General features: G+C 48.3%; 1 protein-coding gene across 1 annotated transcript in view; it reads left to right on the top strand.

Annotated features, from left to right (window-relative positions):
* LOC135104137 (uncharacterized) overlaps positions 1–17,500 on the top strand; it is a 234,452-nt gene that overhangs the window by 10,895 nt on the left and 206,057 nt on the right. The window contains exon 2 of the mRNA XM_064011167.1: positions 10,859–10,914. Coding sequence (XP_063867237.1) covers positions 10,859–10,914 — 56 coding nt within the window. The remainder of the gene's footprint in view (positions 1–10,858; positions 10,915–17,500) is intronic.

Here is a 17,500-nt window from a genome sequence, read left to right as displayed (position 1 = left end):
TAATGTCTCTTTGTCTTTCGTCTTAATGATCCTGTGTCTCGTGTTGCCTCGCTCTCGTTCATTACCTTCCTCTGCCTCCCCCGTTCCCTCTCCCCCGCTCCCTCCCTTCCATCCACCCCAACACCCCTAGCCGCCATTCTCCACTCCCCCGGTCTACCCGTCGCCTCTCACTTGCCCCCCTCCTCTACCTGTCTCCCGTCTCCTGTACTCTTCTCCTTTACCTGCCTCACTGTCTCCGTTCTGTACTATCTCAACATTCATTTTTACGTGACAATATCTCACTGTACATTATATTCGTGCCCCATTACGCTAATACAATGCAGTTTGTCATGCGCATCTGAGTCACACAGCATAACTTCACTGAACAGCACGACTCCATCATGCAATTCCATTTCTCTTTGCTGCGTCACTCAACACAGCAGTAACACACGATATGTTATGTGGTAATTACGCAACACAGTGAAGCCATGTAGCAGAAAATTTGCCATACATCACACTAGGGTATACAGCAACGCAAATATACAACACACATTAACACAACTCCTTAACGCAACAAACCACCCCATGCAACACTCAAAAGTCAATCCGCAACACAGCCTTAGGCCACAACGCAACACTCATCAACACAGTCTTGCAACACACTTCAATACAACCCCACAGCACACCCACACACCAACAAACCCCAATCCCACAACACCCCAATCCCACACCCACCAACAGCACTCCACAACACCACCTCCAACACCCCACCCAACACTCCATTGTCCCTGCAGTAACAAACCACGCCCGAGTGTTACATATTTGGATGGACGGGCGGGACAGTGGCGCCGGCAGTGTCCTTGAGAACCTCTGAAATAGGACGGGCATTGAAGAGACAGTAGAAAGTAAGAGGAATGAGAGAAAGTGAGAGAAGAAAGAGAGAGAAGGCGAAAGAGAGGATTAGGGAGAAAAAGAGTAAGACAGAGAGAGATGGGGAGAAGGGCGGGAGAGGAAAGGCAAAGAAAGAGAGAGGAGAAGGGAGGGAGAAACAAGGGAAGGAGAGAAAGTGTTAGAAGAAAGAGAGAGAGAGAAGTAGAGAAAAAAGGGTAAGACAGAGAGAGGGGTGGGGAAAAGGTGGGTGGAAACAAGGAGAGGAAAGGCAAAGAGAGGGAGAAGGGAGGAGGGTGGTGGAAACAAGGAGGGGAAAGAGGAAAGGAAGGGAAAAAGAGGGACAGAGGAAAAAACAGAGGAGGATGTGAAGGAGACAAGAATACCCGATGGAAGGGATTTTTGAGAGAGAGAGAGAGAGAGAGAGAGAGAGAGAGAGAGAGAGAGAGAGAGAGAGAGAGAGAGAGAGAGAGAGAGAGAGAGAGAGTCGCAAAGACAAACGGACAAGTAGACAGCCGCATAAATTTTCCCTCGTCTCAAATTTCCCCCTCCCCCTCCTCCTCCTCCTCCTCCTCCTCCTCCTCCTCCTCCTCCTCCTCCTCCTCCTCCTCCTCCTCCTCCTAATTCCCACCTTTCAGTACAGCGAATCCATTTTTTCCCCTCATCCCTCCTGCACCCCACACCCCAATCCCTGTCCCCGCGGAGGTGTGGTGTGGGCGGGGTGAGGCAGAGGCGACCCTGGAGTGAGGGCGTAGGCGACAAGTTACTAAGGCTGCGGCAGGTCTGTGCGAGGTAGCGGGCGCCAGGGAGTCTGACGGCCGACCTGTCTCACGGCCACGCCTTCGCTATACTTAGGTAACCCGGCGGGCATGAGAAACGGCTGGCAAACTCGTAAACTCCTGGAATCTCTTATGGCCCTGTCAGTTCTCTCGTTTCATAGGCCGAGGGAGGACGTGGATAGCGAAAGGAGGTATAGAGCGCCGGTGTGGTGGAGGCGAGGCAGCAGGTGTCGGAGGCATCGTGGAGGTATTGTTCCTTTAGATGTGTCTGTGGGTCTGAGTGGGTCTGAGTCAGCGGCTAGAGGGCAGAGGTCACTCTCGGTAATGCCAGAGTCGTCAGGGGGTCGTGGCGGGGTCGTACCGTTTGGGTCATGGTGCTGCTGGTACTGGTCGGTGCGCATGTCTGGACTGGTGATTGTATGTGTGTGTAAGTGTGTGTGTGCGGGGGTGAGCTTCTGCTTGTATGTGTTGAGGTATGTGTTTGTGTGTTACTGCTACTGAGGTGGGATGTGCAACGGGCCTTTAGAAGTAGAAGCTGGAGGGATTTAACGGCGTGTATTTATCAGCATTTATCAAGCTATTGTGTACAGAACCTGAACTAGACTTGTGTGATCTTGTCTCCATCTTTAAACTCTTCCAAGTTCTCCTTCAGTTCGCGTGTGTGTGTGTGTAGGACTAGTGTGACGGAACAGCTGCGTGGGTGGCGAGGTAAGCTGAGCCGTGGGCGTGGGCGTGTGGGATCATGTAGGTAGGATAAAGGGAGGCAGGAGCAAGATAAGGGAGCTGGCGGACAAACTGTGGTGCGTGAAGTGAGTGTTGTATGTCGCAAAGGGACGAGAATTACTGAGACCTTGCCAGAATCACCATAGAAAACGGGACATAGAGAAAAGTCGGCAGCATTGGGAGTGATCGGATGGGAGTGACGGGAGGGAGAGAGAGAGAGAGAGAAAAAAAAAAAAAGACCGTCAGTCACTTAAGGTAGACGCGGTGATGAAAGGCAAGTAAGAGTGGTGTGAGAGAGTGAGAGAGTGAGAGTGAGAGTGAGAGGACAAAGACAAGGCGCGTCACTCATCACCTTCAGCGTTCCATTTTAGTTTTCGAGACAAAGAGCACCAGGAAAAGGCGCGAGGAGGGAGGACATGGCCGCGCGCTCACACACACACACACACACGCGCGCACACACACCACACGCCGCCCACGCCCTCACACCCACTCCCATACCCACAGTGAGGCTTACTTTCACCTGAGAGAGAGAGAGAGAGAGAGAGAGAGAGAGAGAGAGAGAGAGAGAGAGAGAGAGAGAGAGAGGTGAGGATAGAAATAACGCTAAATGATTGAGGAGAAAGGAAGAGAATGAAAGTGTTAAAAAAGGGAGGGAATAAGAAAAGAATGAATAAAGGAGCGTGTGAGGGAGAAATGACAGGAAGAGGGAGGAGGGAGAGAGAGGAAGGAAAGGAAAAGAAAGGACAAAAGGAACCAAACTTAATTTACTTCCTGTCTTGTGCTACTTCATTTCCGGGGCGTGGGTCAGTGTGTCTGTCTGTCTGTCTGTCTGTCTGTCTGTCTGTCTGTCTGTTTGTCCGTCTGTCTGTCTGTTTTTCATCTGTACGTATCTGTCTGTTTTATTTTGTTTCCCTATTTATTCGTCTTCTTGTTTATCTTTTTGCTTATCTCTCGCTTTCTCTCTCATTCGTTGTTTTCTTCCTTTCTTTAATTGTTTATATCTTTCCCTTTCTCTTTCTATTTTTCCTTCCTTTCTTTCTTCCTTTCATTTCCTTCCTTTCTTCATTTTCTCTCTCTCTCTCTCTCTCTCTCTCTCTCTCTCTCTCTCTCTCTCTCTCTCTCTCTCTCTCTCTCTCTCTCTCTCTCTCTCTCTCTCTCTCTCTCTCTCTCTCGTGTCCCCAAATCAGACGGCGCCTTTCTCTCCTTGCGACAATAATTACACCTGAGTGACGCACCATAATTACCATGAGAGAGAGAGAGAGAGAGAGAGAGAGAGAGAGAGAGAGAGAGAGAGAGAGAGGTTAGGGAAAGGAGGAGAAAGAAGAGATGAATGAGGCTAAACGAGAGATAAGTAGGAATAAGTAAAAAAGAAACGATAAGAAAGGCGAGGATGTGATAATTAGGTACGGAGAAAAAGGAAGAATTAGAAAAAGGGAGAGGAAGAGTAGGAGGAGGAGGAGGAGGAGGAGGAGGTGAATGAAAGAAAACGAACGAAATGGGGTAAAATGATAATGAATGAACACGAAGGCGAAGAAAAATAGGAAAATAACAACGAATGAGAAAAGAAAAGGAGGAGGAATATGAAGAGGAAGAAAGGAGTAGAATAAGAAAAAGAGGAGGTGGAGGAGGGTAAAAGCCCCGCCCTTCTGCACCTGCAACTGTTATTTTTTGTAGGCATATGTAACTCCCCTGTGTAAATGGAGAGAGAGAGAGAGAGAGAGAGAGAGAGAGAGAGAGAGAGAGAGAGAGAGAGAGAGAGAGAGAGAGAGAGAGAGAGAGAGAGAGAGAGAGAGAGAGAGAGAACTAGCTGATCTCAATTCTGGCCAACTTTATATATAAGGAGTGAAAAAAAATATAGCTGGGATTTCCTCTCTCTCTCTCTCTCTCTCTCTCTCTCTCTCTCTCTCTCTCTCTCTCTCTCTCTGTCCCCATGTCTCCGTCCCCACAACACTACAGCTGCGTGTGGCCCCGTGACCCCGTCTATAGTGGGTGTGGTCAACGCCCCCAACTGCGTGACCTGAACTTTCCCCACCTGACCCCTCCCCCACGAGAACAGAGAGAGAGAGAGAGAGAGAGAGAGAGAGAGAGAGAGAGAGAGAGAGAGAGGGGGATAGGTGAGGGATACATAAACAAGCTAAGAGAGAGAAGTTGACATGCTAATTATCTGGTGGTAAATCTTGTCAGCTCAGCCTCGCCAAAACACAGCAATAAGGAATAAGCGAGTAACCTGTTCTTCCCCAAGGTCTTGACTCCCTCCTCACCTGCCTGCTTCTCTCTCTCTCTCTCTCTCTCTCTCTCTCTCTCTCTCTCTCTCTCTCTCTCTCTCTCTCTCTCTCTCTCTCTCTCTCTCTCTCTCTCTCTCTCTCTCTCTCTCTCTCTTCTCCCTGTCTGCCTCACCTGTCCACCTGCCTCCTTGCCTGCATCCCTCAGCTCCAGGCCAGGTGAAGGTTATCTTGGGTCAGAGAGAGAGAGAGAGAGAGAGAGAGAGAGAGAGAGAGAGAGAGAGAGAGAGAGAGAGAGAGAGAGAGAGAGAAAACATCATACGTCCGTTCGAAGTAAAAGAAAAGAAAACAAGGTGTGGTTTTGCTTATTGTAAGAAAATATTGAAGGAGAAAATGGGAAAGCAAGCGATAAAGAAACATGGCAGGAAAATGTAAGCGTTATTTATAGACACACACACACACACACACACACACACACACACACACACACACACACACACAAGATTACCTTCATAAAGTTGTTTGCTTGTTTTGCTTTCCATCCCCGAGGCAGCTTTAACACTTTCCCCTTCCCTCCTCCTCCTCCTCCTCCTCCTCCTCCTCCTCCTCCCCTTTCTCTTCCTCCCTCCATCACACCACGCCCCTCCCATCCTCCCTTTCCACCTCTTCCACCCACACTGCCGCCCACACTTACCTCCCGCTGTCCACTCCACTCCACCGCCACGTCTCTCTCCTGTTTCCTCACGTATCTTCAGCACCTGTCGCTTTATTTTCCACGCTAGCGCCTCTTGAATCGTCTCTTCCTCTTCTTCTTCTTCTTCTTCTTCCCCATTTTTTTCTCCTCTTCTTTATCTTCCTTCTTCCTTTTCTTCATCCCCATTTTCTTCCTCCTCTTAGTTATCTTCCTTCTTTTTTCTCTTCGTCTTTCTCCTTCTGTTCATCGTCTTTTGTCTTCTTCCTATTCTTCATCTTCATCATCTTTCTCTCCCTCCTCTTCTTCCTCTTTTTTTCCTTCTCATCTTCGCTTTACTTCCCTCCCTCTTCTTCGTCTTTCTCCCTTTTCTCTTTTTAATCTTCTTCATCTTCCTTTCGTCCCCCTCTTCCCTTTCGTCCTCCTCCTCCTCCTCCTCCTCCTCCTCCTCCTCCTCCTCCTCTTCCTCCTCCTTGTCCTCCAAATCCTCCTCTCCTTTTCCCCAGCCTTCACCTCCCTTTCACTTCCTTTCATCCTCCTGTTCTTGTCGCCTTTTTCATCTCACTTCACACCTCCTTTATCTTCTGTATCTCACGTGCCCTCAATCCATCCATTCTCCTCTTCCCCCTCCTCCTCCTCTCCTCTCCTCTCCTCCTCTCCTCTCCTCTCCTCTCCTCTCCTCTCCTCTCCTCTCCTCTCCTCTCCTCTCCTCTCCTCTCCTCTCCTCTCTCTCTCTCTCTCTCTCTCTCTCTCTCTCTCTCTCTCTCTCTCTCTCTCTCTCTCTCTCTCTCTCTCTCTCTCTCTCTCTGACCGCTAACATTAAGCGCACCACATATAAAAGAAACAAAAAAAAAAAAAACATTCAGATAATTGGGGCAAAAAAAGTGACCTTCTTAGTTAGCATATTTTTCCTCCTCATTTCCTCTATCCCCTCCCTTCCTTCCTCCGTCCTTCCCTCCCCTCCTTCCCTCCCTTCCCTCCCTCCTCCCATACTTATCTACATTACATAACCACGGATCTTGTCTACCATCGTTTTTTTTTTCTCTCTCTCCTTTTATTCCTCTCCTTTCCTTCTTTTGTTCTCTTTTTCTCTTCACATTCTCCTCCTCGTTCCTTCTGCACCATATGACCTCAATGTTGTGGCGCCGTTAGTCAGGCAGTCTATCAATCAGTCAGTCAGTCCGTCAGTTCTGTCCCCACTCACTCTCTCTCTCTCTCTCTCTCTCTCTCTCTCTCTCTCTCTCTCTCTCTCTCTCTCTCTCTCTCTCTCTCTCTCTCTCTCTCTCTCTCGTCACATTCTACAAGTACATTCCTTCTTCCATACGCAGTGTTCGTCCTTCGCTTCTTCCTTCGCCCTTCATTCCTACCATCCCATCCTTCCTTCCCTTCTCTCTCTCATCTTCCTTGCCTTGCCTTCATTTTCCTTCACTTTCCTTCTCTTTTTTCTTTTATATTCCTTCCCTCCTTCCTCTCTCATTATTATTCGTCTCGTTTTATCTTCCCTTCTCCTCGCTTTCCTTCACTACTTTCTCTCTCTCTCTCCTTTACTTTCATCCCCCCTTTCTCTTCCTTTTCCGTCATTTCCCTTCCCGTCCCTTCATTCTTTCTTCTCCTTTCTCTTCCCTTCTCTTCCCTTCCCATTCTCTCCCAATCATTCTCTCTCTCTTTTTCTTCCCTTACCTTCTTTTGTCTTCCTCCATCTCTCCTTCTCACTCCACTCCCCATTTTCTCCTTTCCTTCTATCCCTATCATCCTTCTTCGTTCCTCTATTTCGTTCTTTCATTCACTTCACTCTCCCTTTGCCTTCCCTTCTATCCCCTCCATCCCTCTCTCTTCCCCTTCCATTCTCCCCTCCCTTAAATCCTATCCTACCCTCCCCCATCCATTCCCTCCCCTCCCCTCCCCTCTATCTATCAGTCAGTAAAGGTGGATTCCTAACTTAGCATATTGAGTTCCGGGTTGACAAGCTCGGAACTGAATTGGTAGTCTGTGTGTTTGTGTGTGTGTGTGTGTGTGTAGGTGTAGTCCCCTTGGTTACGAGAGAGAGAGAGAGAGAGAGAGAGAGAGAGAGAGAGAGAGAGAGAGAGAGAGAGAGAGAGAGAGAGAGAGAGAGAGAGAGAGAGAGAGAGAGAGAGAATATCACGTATTTTATTTTTTACTTGAATTTTTCGTCTTTATACCTTACGTGAAATGGTATGGTTGGTTACCTGAGGGGAGGCTGGGGAGGGAGGGAGCGAGGGGAAGGAAGGGGGGGAGTGCCGGGGAGGAGGGAGGGGAGAGTAAGGGAGAGGAGGAGGGGAGCACGTACAGCCTTGAGGTGCAGCTAGCCCGCAGTCGTGCCAGCTCTCCCCCTCTCCCCCCCTCTTCCCCTCTCTCCCTTTACCACTCTTCCCCTCCCCCTCTCTCTCCTTTCACCCCCTGCGACGTTCCTTAGGTTGGCAGCACTGCTTGGACAGGGCCGCTTCCCCAACTTCCCCCACTAACACACTGGCACTAACAACACACACACACACACACATACACACGTACAACTTTTTTTTTTAACTTTTAGGTTAATGATTTAGTATTGCTAGAAATGTCTGTTTTCCGTGTTAGGTAAAGGTTTCCTCTCTCTCTCTCTCTCTCTCTCTCTCTCTCTCTCTCTCTCTCTCTCTCTCTCTCTCTCTCTCTCTCCTCTCTCTTCTCTCTCTCTCTCTCTCTCTCTCTCTCTCTCTCTCTCTCTGGCTTAACCCTATCACAAAAACTTGATATCAAACGAAGAAATGAAAGAATAGTTGACCTCATTGTTGTTGTTGCTGTTGTCGTCGTTGTTGTTTTCATTGTTGTTGTTGTTGCTGTTGTTGTGCCCGATTAACACATAAAATCATAAAGGAAAGGCGGACGGAGGTGTATCGATTCCAACAAGTCCATTTTCTCTCCATACCCATCGCGAGGAACAAGAAAAACGAGGCAGGGCGAGGCAGTGTCGCATTACCGGAGACACAAGGCCAGTTTCACTCGTCTGGAAAGATCGCCCAGCCCTGACAGCTCCGTGCCCTGTCCACCGGCCGAGAAAGTTAGTCAGACCCACAATATGTCGGGTCTTCAGTGCCAGCAACTCTCAAGACGCGCCCTATTATCTTGACAGCCCCACCAACTAGACAGCCCCACTAGCCCCACGGTCCTGATAGCCACGACAGCCCCTGGAAACCTCACTTCGACAGTCCTACGAAATGTCCAGTCAGGTCTTCAGTCCCTTCAACTTACCAGATTCTAGTTCCAAGCCATCCCGTCAGCCTCATTGACTAGACAGGCCCTACAACCATCCCGACAGCCTCGAGAATTCTACAACTCCCTACCAGAAGAACCCTACTAGAAGATCCCACTACTAGACAGCCTCACCATCATCCCAACAGCCTCAAGAGCTCTGGAAACCTTACTGAAAAAAGCTCTGATATTCCAGCAACCTCGACAGCCTCTCCATTTTTCCATTCCGACAGCTTATCATATCACAAGCCCAACCAATCTGCCAGTACCAGTAATTGACCATCCTTGCAGCTCACTGATTCACAAACTCCACCATTCCAGCGGCCCTAAACATTCCCGACAGCCTTTATTCTGCAAGTTCCAGTAGCTCACCATCCTAGCAGCTGGTCACCTTGCAAACCACACCAGCTCACCAAACTCAGCCTCAGCATTAGTACCGGACCAGAAATGTCCTCAGTACCCATTCGCTTCTTGGAGACTGCGTTATTCACATTCAGAGCGTAACAGAAGGCCACCGTCACCAACCTTGAGGGAGGGAGAGAGGGAGTAGGCATCGCACTTGGCACCCCCAACACCCTCGCACCCCGTCGCCCCTCACACCTCACACTCATACCATCGCTTGTCGTCACTGCTTTGCGCACGTCCGTGATGGTTTAGAGGGAAAATATCAATGAAAAACGGGCTTATGTTTGTGGTCTTGAATATTATCGTTATTACTGGTGTTTCCAAGAGTGTTTCCATGACTGAACCTACTAATTCAACCAAGGAGTCAATAAAAAAAATTCATATCTATCTAGCAGGCAGCATATTTGGCACTCCCTCATCCCCCCATCCTCTCTCCCCTCTCCCCTGTCACACCCACACCACCATCTCAGGTTACACGAAACTCACTCACTTGTTGTCACTGTTTTAAGCACGTCCGGTCATTACACTCAAGCTCCTCGCCAGGCAGGTTTTTATAAATAGACTTGGTTATTCACGTAAGTTGACCGCGAGGGGAAGAACACTTGTTAACCTCTCCTCTCCATTGTCTCCACGTGCTCAGGTGTGTAATTAGGGGCCTACCTGGGGACACTCTGGCCAGGTAGTGATCATATACCTCCCCCCTCCCTTCCTCCTCCTTACCCATGTCTAGGTCTACCCACCCACTCAAGGGAAAACTGCCTCCGTAAATACTCGTTTCTTTTGGCGCGTGTGGGCGTGACCGTATGTGTGTTTGTGGGTGTGGGTAACCAGGAAACTGTGTGGATTTAAGTGATGAAGACTGTTAGGGTTGTGTGCGTGGGTCGTGAGTGTGGGTGTGAATGTGGGTAGCCAGATTTATGTGATGGGGATTAATAGGTTGAATGTGGGTGTGTGTGGATGTGTGGGTGTGGGTAGGTGCTGGTGTGGGAGTCTTGGTGAACTAAACTGGCCTGAGTGAGTGTGTGTGTGTGTGTGTGTGTGTGTGTGTGTGTGTGTGTGTGTGTGTGTGGGTGTTGATGGGTGTGGGTGTGAATATGAATGTGGGTGACAGGGAAATGGAGCGAATGAAAACTGGTGTGGATGAGTGTGGGTGAAGTGACATTAATGCAAAAGAGAGTATGTGTGTGTGTGTGTGTGTGTGTGTGTGTGTGTGTGTGTGTGTGTGTGTGTGTGTGTGTGTGTGAGGGAAGCAAGTGGGGGCAGGCGCGGGCCGGTTGACTGGCTGAGTGGCTGGCTGACATTTACTAGGGGCGGGCGTGGGTTGGCGTGGGTGCGTGTCACTGTGTTTGGACATGTGGGGTGTTGGGTGAGGCGGGCGTGGGTATAAGTAAGGGTCGAAGTAGGGAGGCTGCCACGCCCGCCGCCCACACGCATCCTTGAGCAGCGCGCCCCGCCCTGAGCCGCCCCTTTACCGCCCCGCCCACACACACACACACACACACATACACACACACATTTGATTTTTCCACCTGTCTGTACTCACCTACCTTGTTTTTTTGGTCGGATATGTTTGGCACACGCCCACCCATCACACCCACCACACCCATTCACGCCCCTTGTCTCCCTTTTACCCAGACGCCCCTTCAGTGTTCCCTCCCATACACTCCAGGTCACAGCGTATTCGTAAGGCCAGTGCAAGGGAAATCCATCGTGTTTTGTCGTATAATCGTGTGAATTTGTGTAGTCTGTGTCACACGGGAAGTTTGTAGTGTGGTGATGTGACTTTTCTTACCGTTATAATGAGGTAATAAGTTAATGGTGATGTGTATAATTTTACTGATGTGCTGACTGTGTGTCTGTGTGTGTGTATGTGTTTGTGTGTTTAATGTTTTGGTGCTAATGTGTGTTATTTTGTGTCTTTACAGCGAAGATGAAGCCGCCCGGCGTTAGTCTTCTCTTAGCATTATGTTACATCTCAGTGGTGAGTGTTAACCTCTCTCTTTTTGTGCATGTTGTCCTTGTATGTTAAGTATGGTAAGTCTCCGGGTGATGTACGCACGTAGGCCTAAAGTCTATAAAAAGTAAGGCCTCATGACAACCAGACGCATCGATTAGAGCTGGGTGATTCATTTGCTGTCCTTTACACACACACACACACACACACACACACACACACGGTTCGGGGACTCACCAGACCTCGTGTGTGTGTGTGTGTGTCATGGGCGTGTCTTAATACACCCATCCCCATCAAGCACAAACAGTAACACACGGTCTACATACAGCCAGTGATAGATAAACATAAATACCAATTCACCACAGTCTTCTCACACAATGCAACATCCTCCCACAAATCCAAGACACGTCGAAACACTCAAGAGCAAATTAGCGGAAAGCTTAGAAAATATATACACTTAAACTCATACACTTCAAACGCACGGACGCTTCTTCGCAATTACATTTTTACCCGTTTCCTGCCAGCACAGTTAGACCCTGCACGCACTCCCACACCGCCCCAACACTCTGCTTCCTAAGAATAGCAGCAGGAACAGCGAAGCATAGGCACTATCCTGTTACTCTCACACGTTCATTCTCCTTGAGCAATTTCACGAGCCTCCGATTGTTTATGGGGTGTTAGTTTTCACACGGGATGATGAGGGAGGAAGCAGGGGGAGTGGGAGAGGGATGGGAGTGAGGCAGGTTGAGGGTGAGGGTCGAGACGCTTGTAGGTGGCGGCCGTGGGGAAGAGACGTGGGGAAGTAGCAGAGTGCCTGAGGAGTTTGTCTTTCCCAGCGTAAGAGGCATGGAAGGAATGAGGAAGGCGAGTGGAGGGTGAGGTGAAGCAGGAGGAGGAGGAGGAGCAGGAGGAGAAGGAAGTTCTATTTACGTGAGGTTGAGGAGAGGGCAGAGTGTAATGTAATGTGTTGGGGTGAGTTGGGTTGGGATGGCGGAGAAGGTGAGAGTGTGGATACAGAGAAGACAGGGATACAACAAGGGGATAAATGCAGTCGAGTTTTGAGGGTTTTTATGGATAATATGGTAAAGAACGTGAATTTAGTTGCGGAACCAAAGATAAATGATGTTCAGAAAATTCAAAATAGGAAATGTAGTGAGGTATCCACACACACACACACACACACACACTATAACTGTACAGGAGAAACTCAAGGAAGGCTCAATCTCCAATAAATACACAATAACGTAAGCGGATGCATTTATTATACGGGTAAAAAAGATAAGGATGAAGCAATTTGAAGAGAGTGAAAGTGAGGGGATGTGAAGGGAAGGGAAGGACGTGGGGAGGAGGTGGGGAGGAGGACGTGGGGAAAGGAGGTGGAAGAGGAGGGCGGCTACACTTCCTGTTTGCCCGGGTAAGGAAGGGGAAGGCGAATGGAGGGTTGGTGTGTCCCTTCCTCCTCCTCCTCCTCCTCCTCCTCCTCCTCCTCCTCCTCCTCCTCCTCCTCCTCCTCCTCTCCCTTGCTCTCCCTTTCCGTGCATCATGGCTCCTTCCTTTATGGCGTTATAATATACCTCACTTTTTATTCCTAAACATATACTCTCTCTCTCTCTCTCTCTCTCTCTCTCTCTCTCTCTCTCTCTCTCTCTCTCTCTCTCTCTCTCTCACTCTCTCTCTCTCTCTCTCTCTCTCTCTCTCTCTCTCACCATTGTATTCAGAATAACATAAAGAACGCTTGGAAATTTAGATGCAACCACAGAGAGTGATCCATAGAATTCACTCTTCGCCTTGTCGTAAAAATTATTCATTCATACACCCAAACCAGTGAGTGCGAGGAAGAGTGCGCTGTGGAATATTAACATGGCGACAGTGGAGGTGCATAGGAAGGAATACGAAACTGTTATAGGTCGATTTTGTAAGTTAACGGAGGGATAGAAGGTAAAATGAGACAGGGTGGTAGGACAGAGGAAAGAATTACTGGAAGACCTTGAGTGGGAATAAACGAATAAGCTTTTTTTTCTCAAGATGGAAATAGAGAGGAACGGATGAGCATGGCTGGTGAAAACGACGTCAGCCTCAGTGTGTGGGTGAGTGCCTGCCTGGTGAGGTGTCCCGGGGGCGAGGAGCTGGCGTGGTTAGGAGGCGAGCAGAGCGGAATGATGACGCAAAAAGTGGCAGGTTGAACGGATAGGGAGGGCAGGGGAAGGGGAGGAGAAGGAAGAGGAAGAGTAGGATATGAAAGAGGAGGAAGAGGAGGAGCAGGAGGAGGAGGAACACAGCAGCTGTCAATATAAAAAGGAAAGTCTGGCGCTGGCTGCCGCTACATCCGGCGTGTGTGCGGCATGAGGGAGGCGGCGGCGATGCGACGCTCGGCTGAGGCTGACGAAGATGAGCCACACACACACACACACACACACACACACACACACACACACACACACACACACACACACACACACACACACACACACACACACACACACACACACACACACAGGAGCGTGACAGAAAGGTAGCGAGAGAGGAAAGACGCGATGCATAAACAAACCCTTTGGAGGCCGTGACTGGGAGGGGCGGGAGTCGTCTTCAACAGTCACCCGCCCCACCGCGCCCCTCCGCCACCCCTAGGAACTATTAGCAGGGCCAGGCGAGGGTGACCGAGGGCAACGGGTGGCTCAAGTAACTGTGGTGATCTATCTACTGCTGCCGCCATCACCGCCGCCGCCGCCGCCGTTGGCCCGAGAAGCTGTGCGGTAGCGCTGGCAAGGCGAAGGGCGTGCCGGAATGCAAACCAACGGATGCGGATACGGATCATAAGTTTCTGTCAATCTATACAGTTAGTTATGGGAGTGTTGGGGCGTTGTTTGTTTATTTGTGGTGACTCACGTGATATGTAGAGCTCCCGTTAAGTGGTGCTCAAATGAAGGTGTTATGTGACAGCTAGGGTGTGGAGGAGCTAATCCCAAGGGTGTATATACTCTCCTTGGGGTGTCCTCAGGGTGTCACTACTGCCTCAAAGGTATTCTCAGGGTGTCAATACTTGTCCCTGATGTATATTGTCCTGAGGGTTCTTAACTTTTCACAGAGTGTCCCTAAGATTCTGTCCACAGTGTCCCCAAGGTGTCTGTACCCCCCCTCCCCCCCACACGGTATGAAGGAATAAAGTAAGAAAGGAGGGAGTGAGTGAGTGAGGTCATTGCCCGCGAGGATGAGCTGAGTGGGTGAAAACATGAGTGTAACTTGAGCAACGGAGGCCATTGATACAGCGGCGGCCCCGACACACACACACACACACACACACACACACACACACACACACACACACACACACACACACACACACACACACACACACACACACACACACACTTTCGGATGAGGTGTACCATAACAACAGCTTTCTTTCCTTCCTTTCCACCGCAGTATCAGTTCACAAAGTGGCTGTATAATGGTAGGGCGAGGCGGTGACCGGCGCGGAGAGACGCAGCTGTATGCTATGCCTGACTGGAGGGAGGCAGGGAGGGAGGGAGAGAAGAGAGCAGGGAAAGTTGAGACTAGTGTATATGCAGGAAACTTGTAATACTCCTCCTTGTGTGTGCGTGTGTGTGTGTGTGTGTCAGCGTTCCGTCACCACCTATCGCCACAGTTGCGCTAGAGATGCTCTTTTGTTACCATTACTTGCCCGTCATTATGTATGCGGCGCCCTTTTGTTTCTTAAGGAGCAGCCCCGACGTGCCTTTGTTTTGGTGCTCTCCCCCTCCACCCCGACACTTCCCTCTCCCTCTCTCCCTCTCCCTCCTGCGTCTCTCACAATAGGAGCATCTCCACGCCTCCTTTCACTGGGTGGCTGCTCGCAAATATTTGTTGGTGAGCCTACAGGAAAAGTGTGTGTGTGTGTGTGTGTGTGTGTGTGTGTGTGTGTGTGTGTGTGTGTGTGTGTGTGTGTGTGTGTGTGTGTGTGTGTGTGTGTGTGTTTAACCTCAGCAACAGCACACACTCCCTCCATTGCTGCTTCCTGTTGCCTCCTCACACACACACACACACACACACACACACACACACACACACACACACACACACACACACACACACACACACACACACACACACACACACACACACCAGGAAATGATTAACTCATTCCAGCACGGCCTAAAGTTCTTCTTTTCCTTCTTCCTCATCTTTCTTTCCATCCTCTCTCCTCTCCTCTCTTCTCCCCGTGCCTTGCCCTCTCCACCTTTCCTCCATCTCTCCCCGTGACCTTCTATACCTTGCCTCACGTATGGCTAGCGGGGGGGAGGGGAAGAGTTTAGACTCCATATTCTCTTTCATAAGTTAACTTTTCATCTATTTCTTCATCCGTTTTTGTGTCACCGATTTCGCAAGGTAATTTTTTTTTTCGGGGTTTTTCAGTTTGTCACGTTTCTTTAATTCCATTTTGTTTTGCTATTTGTTTTAGTTTGTCATGTTTCGTTTTTTTTTTAGAGATCTGTCTTTTTTTCATAGTTTCCTTTTTTTTTTAATTTCTGTATTCATTTTTAGTTCGTCGACTTTCATTCCCTTCCATCTGTCTTTTAGTTGTTCCTTTCGTTCGTTTCTGCATCTCTTTCATGGATCTTTTTTTTTTTTTTCTTTTTCATGCCCTTCCATTTTTTGAATAAGCTTGAAGTGACAAAGCATTAAAGTAAGAAAGGTAACCGTGATAAAAAAAGGTCCACAAACATGTACGTACTTCTCGTGCATTCACCCATAACATGCAGAGAGGCAGCGGAGATAAGGCGTCTGTACACAAACATCACGTGCATTCCCTCACATCTTTGCCAGTTGAAATAACATAAGGATCCGTCCGCCACGCAACACACCCCAAGCACTGATCGAAAACACAATGATCAAAAAAAAAAAAGTGAAATAACCTTCCCCCATCCGCGCCCTTTCACGAATAAAAAGTTGTGGAGATGAACTCGAAAGATAACAAGATACAAAGAGCGGAATAACAAAAACCCAAGACAAAGGTCAGATGGAAAAAAAAAAGAAAGAAAGGAAAGAAAAAGAGAGAGAGAAAGATTAGAGAAATACTGTCTTGGCCTTGTGCTCCTCTCGACAGCAAGAAACATCCGCAGATCATCTTAATCAAGTCATGGAAATTAGCTGGGACGCGGGATGAAGGTGGTTGCGTCAGGATGAAGGGGAAAGGAGAGCAGTGACTCTTTTATAATTTATGGAGTGAGGTCAAGGGCTGTGAAGTGTACGTAGACAATTACAACCTACGCACTGGTGGCGATTTTTATGGAGGAGGAATGCTAATGATGCTCATAAACTCGAGAACCTGTTTGGAGTAAGAGATGATCCAGTACTGTTGCAAAGGATTGATGTGGTGTGCGGTTGAAGGAAACAAAGTAACACAGACTTAGAGTTCCTTATCATTACTAATTAAAAAAAAGTGAATACGTAATTAATCAGTTGAAGAAAATGAGATTGCAGAGTTAACACATCTTTTTTTGTTTAGTTATGCAATTAGCAAAGAAGAAAAAAGTGTATATAATTAATGAGTTCATGAAAAAGAGATAACAATGAGTTAGTGAGTCTCTTGTCTTTATTATTCTTTGTTATCATTACTGAGAAATTAAATACGTGAATAATTAACGGATGTATAAAAAGGAAATACAAACACGTACATTCATACACACTTACATCTAACAACTGGATACACGTTCACCTTAAAAAGAATAAAAATAAATAATAATAATAATAATAATAATAATAATAATAATAATAATAATAATGATAATAATAATAATAATAATGCACAACTTAACAAGAATACTAACTGTTCGTCGCGCCAGGAAAGAAAACACATAGGCGGGGATCACAAACGTTCACTGCAACCAGGAAAATAAATGAAAAGAAAAAAACAAACTCACTAACACGGAATGCAATGAGAGTGTCACCTTAACAAAGAGAGAGAGAGAGAGAGAGAGAATGACATGCGGTAACTAGCACACACACACACACACACACACACACACACACACAGGAAGAGGAGTAAAAAGGTGAAAGCGAAGATGTCTCCCCAGAAATGCTCTTGGTCAGCAACCTTATACGTTTTTAGATCGCATTTCATCCTGACTGCCGTGAATTGCCACCAGTGAGAAAGAAAGAGAGAAAAAGAAAATTGAGTAAAGGGAGAAAGGGAGAGAACTGGTGGGGGTGGGGGTGGGAGGGGGACAGAATAAACCTTAGAGTTGAGTTATTGTAATGACTTGAATCTTTGGGTGTGTAGTTAGTTGAGGCGGCGGTGCTTGCCTGGCGGGGTGACGGCCGGGGTGGATGACGCCTTGCATGCTGGGAGTGTAAAGTGTGGGTGGGAGGGACTGGCAGGGAAGAGCAGGCGACGGGGGGAGTAATGACATGTACTGACGGTGAATTACGAGGAGCAATGTTGAGGTGGATGCCCCTTGTCCTGGGTGACTGGTGAGAGACAGACAGAGAGAGAGAGAGAGAGAGAGAGAGAGAGAGAGAGAGAGAGAGAGAGAGAGAGAGAGAGAGAGAGAGAGAGAGAGAGAGAGAGAGAACATATGCCAGTAGATTTGTTAGGACCATAAATAACTAATAT

The sequence above is a fragment of the Scylla paramamosain genome, chromosome 10, assembly GCF_035594125.1.
Source record: "Scylla paramamosain isolate STU-SP2022 chromosome 10, ASM3559412v1, whole genome shotgun sequence".
NCBI classification, from domain to species: Eukaryota; Metazoa; Arthropoda; class Malacostraca; order Decapoda; family Portunidae; genus Scylla; species Scylla paramamosain.
This window is presented reverse-complemented; position numbering and strand designations above follow the sequence as displayed.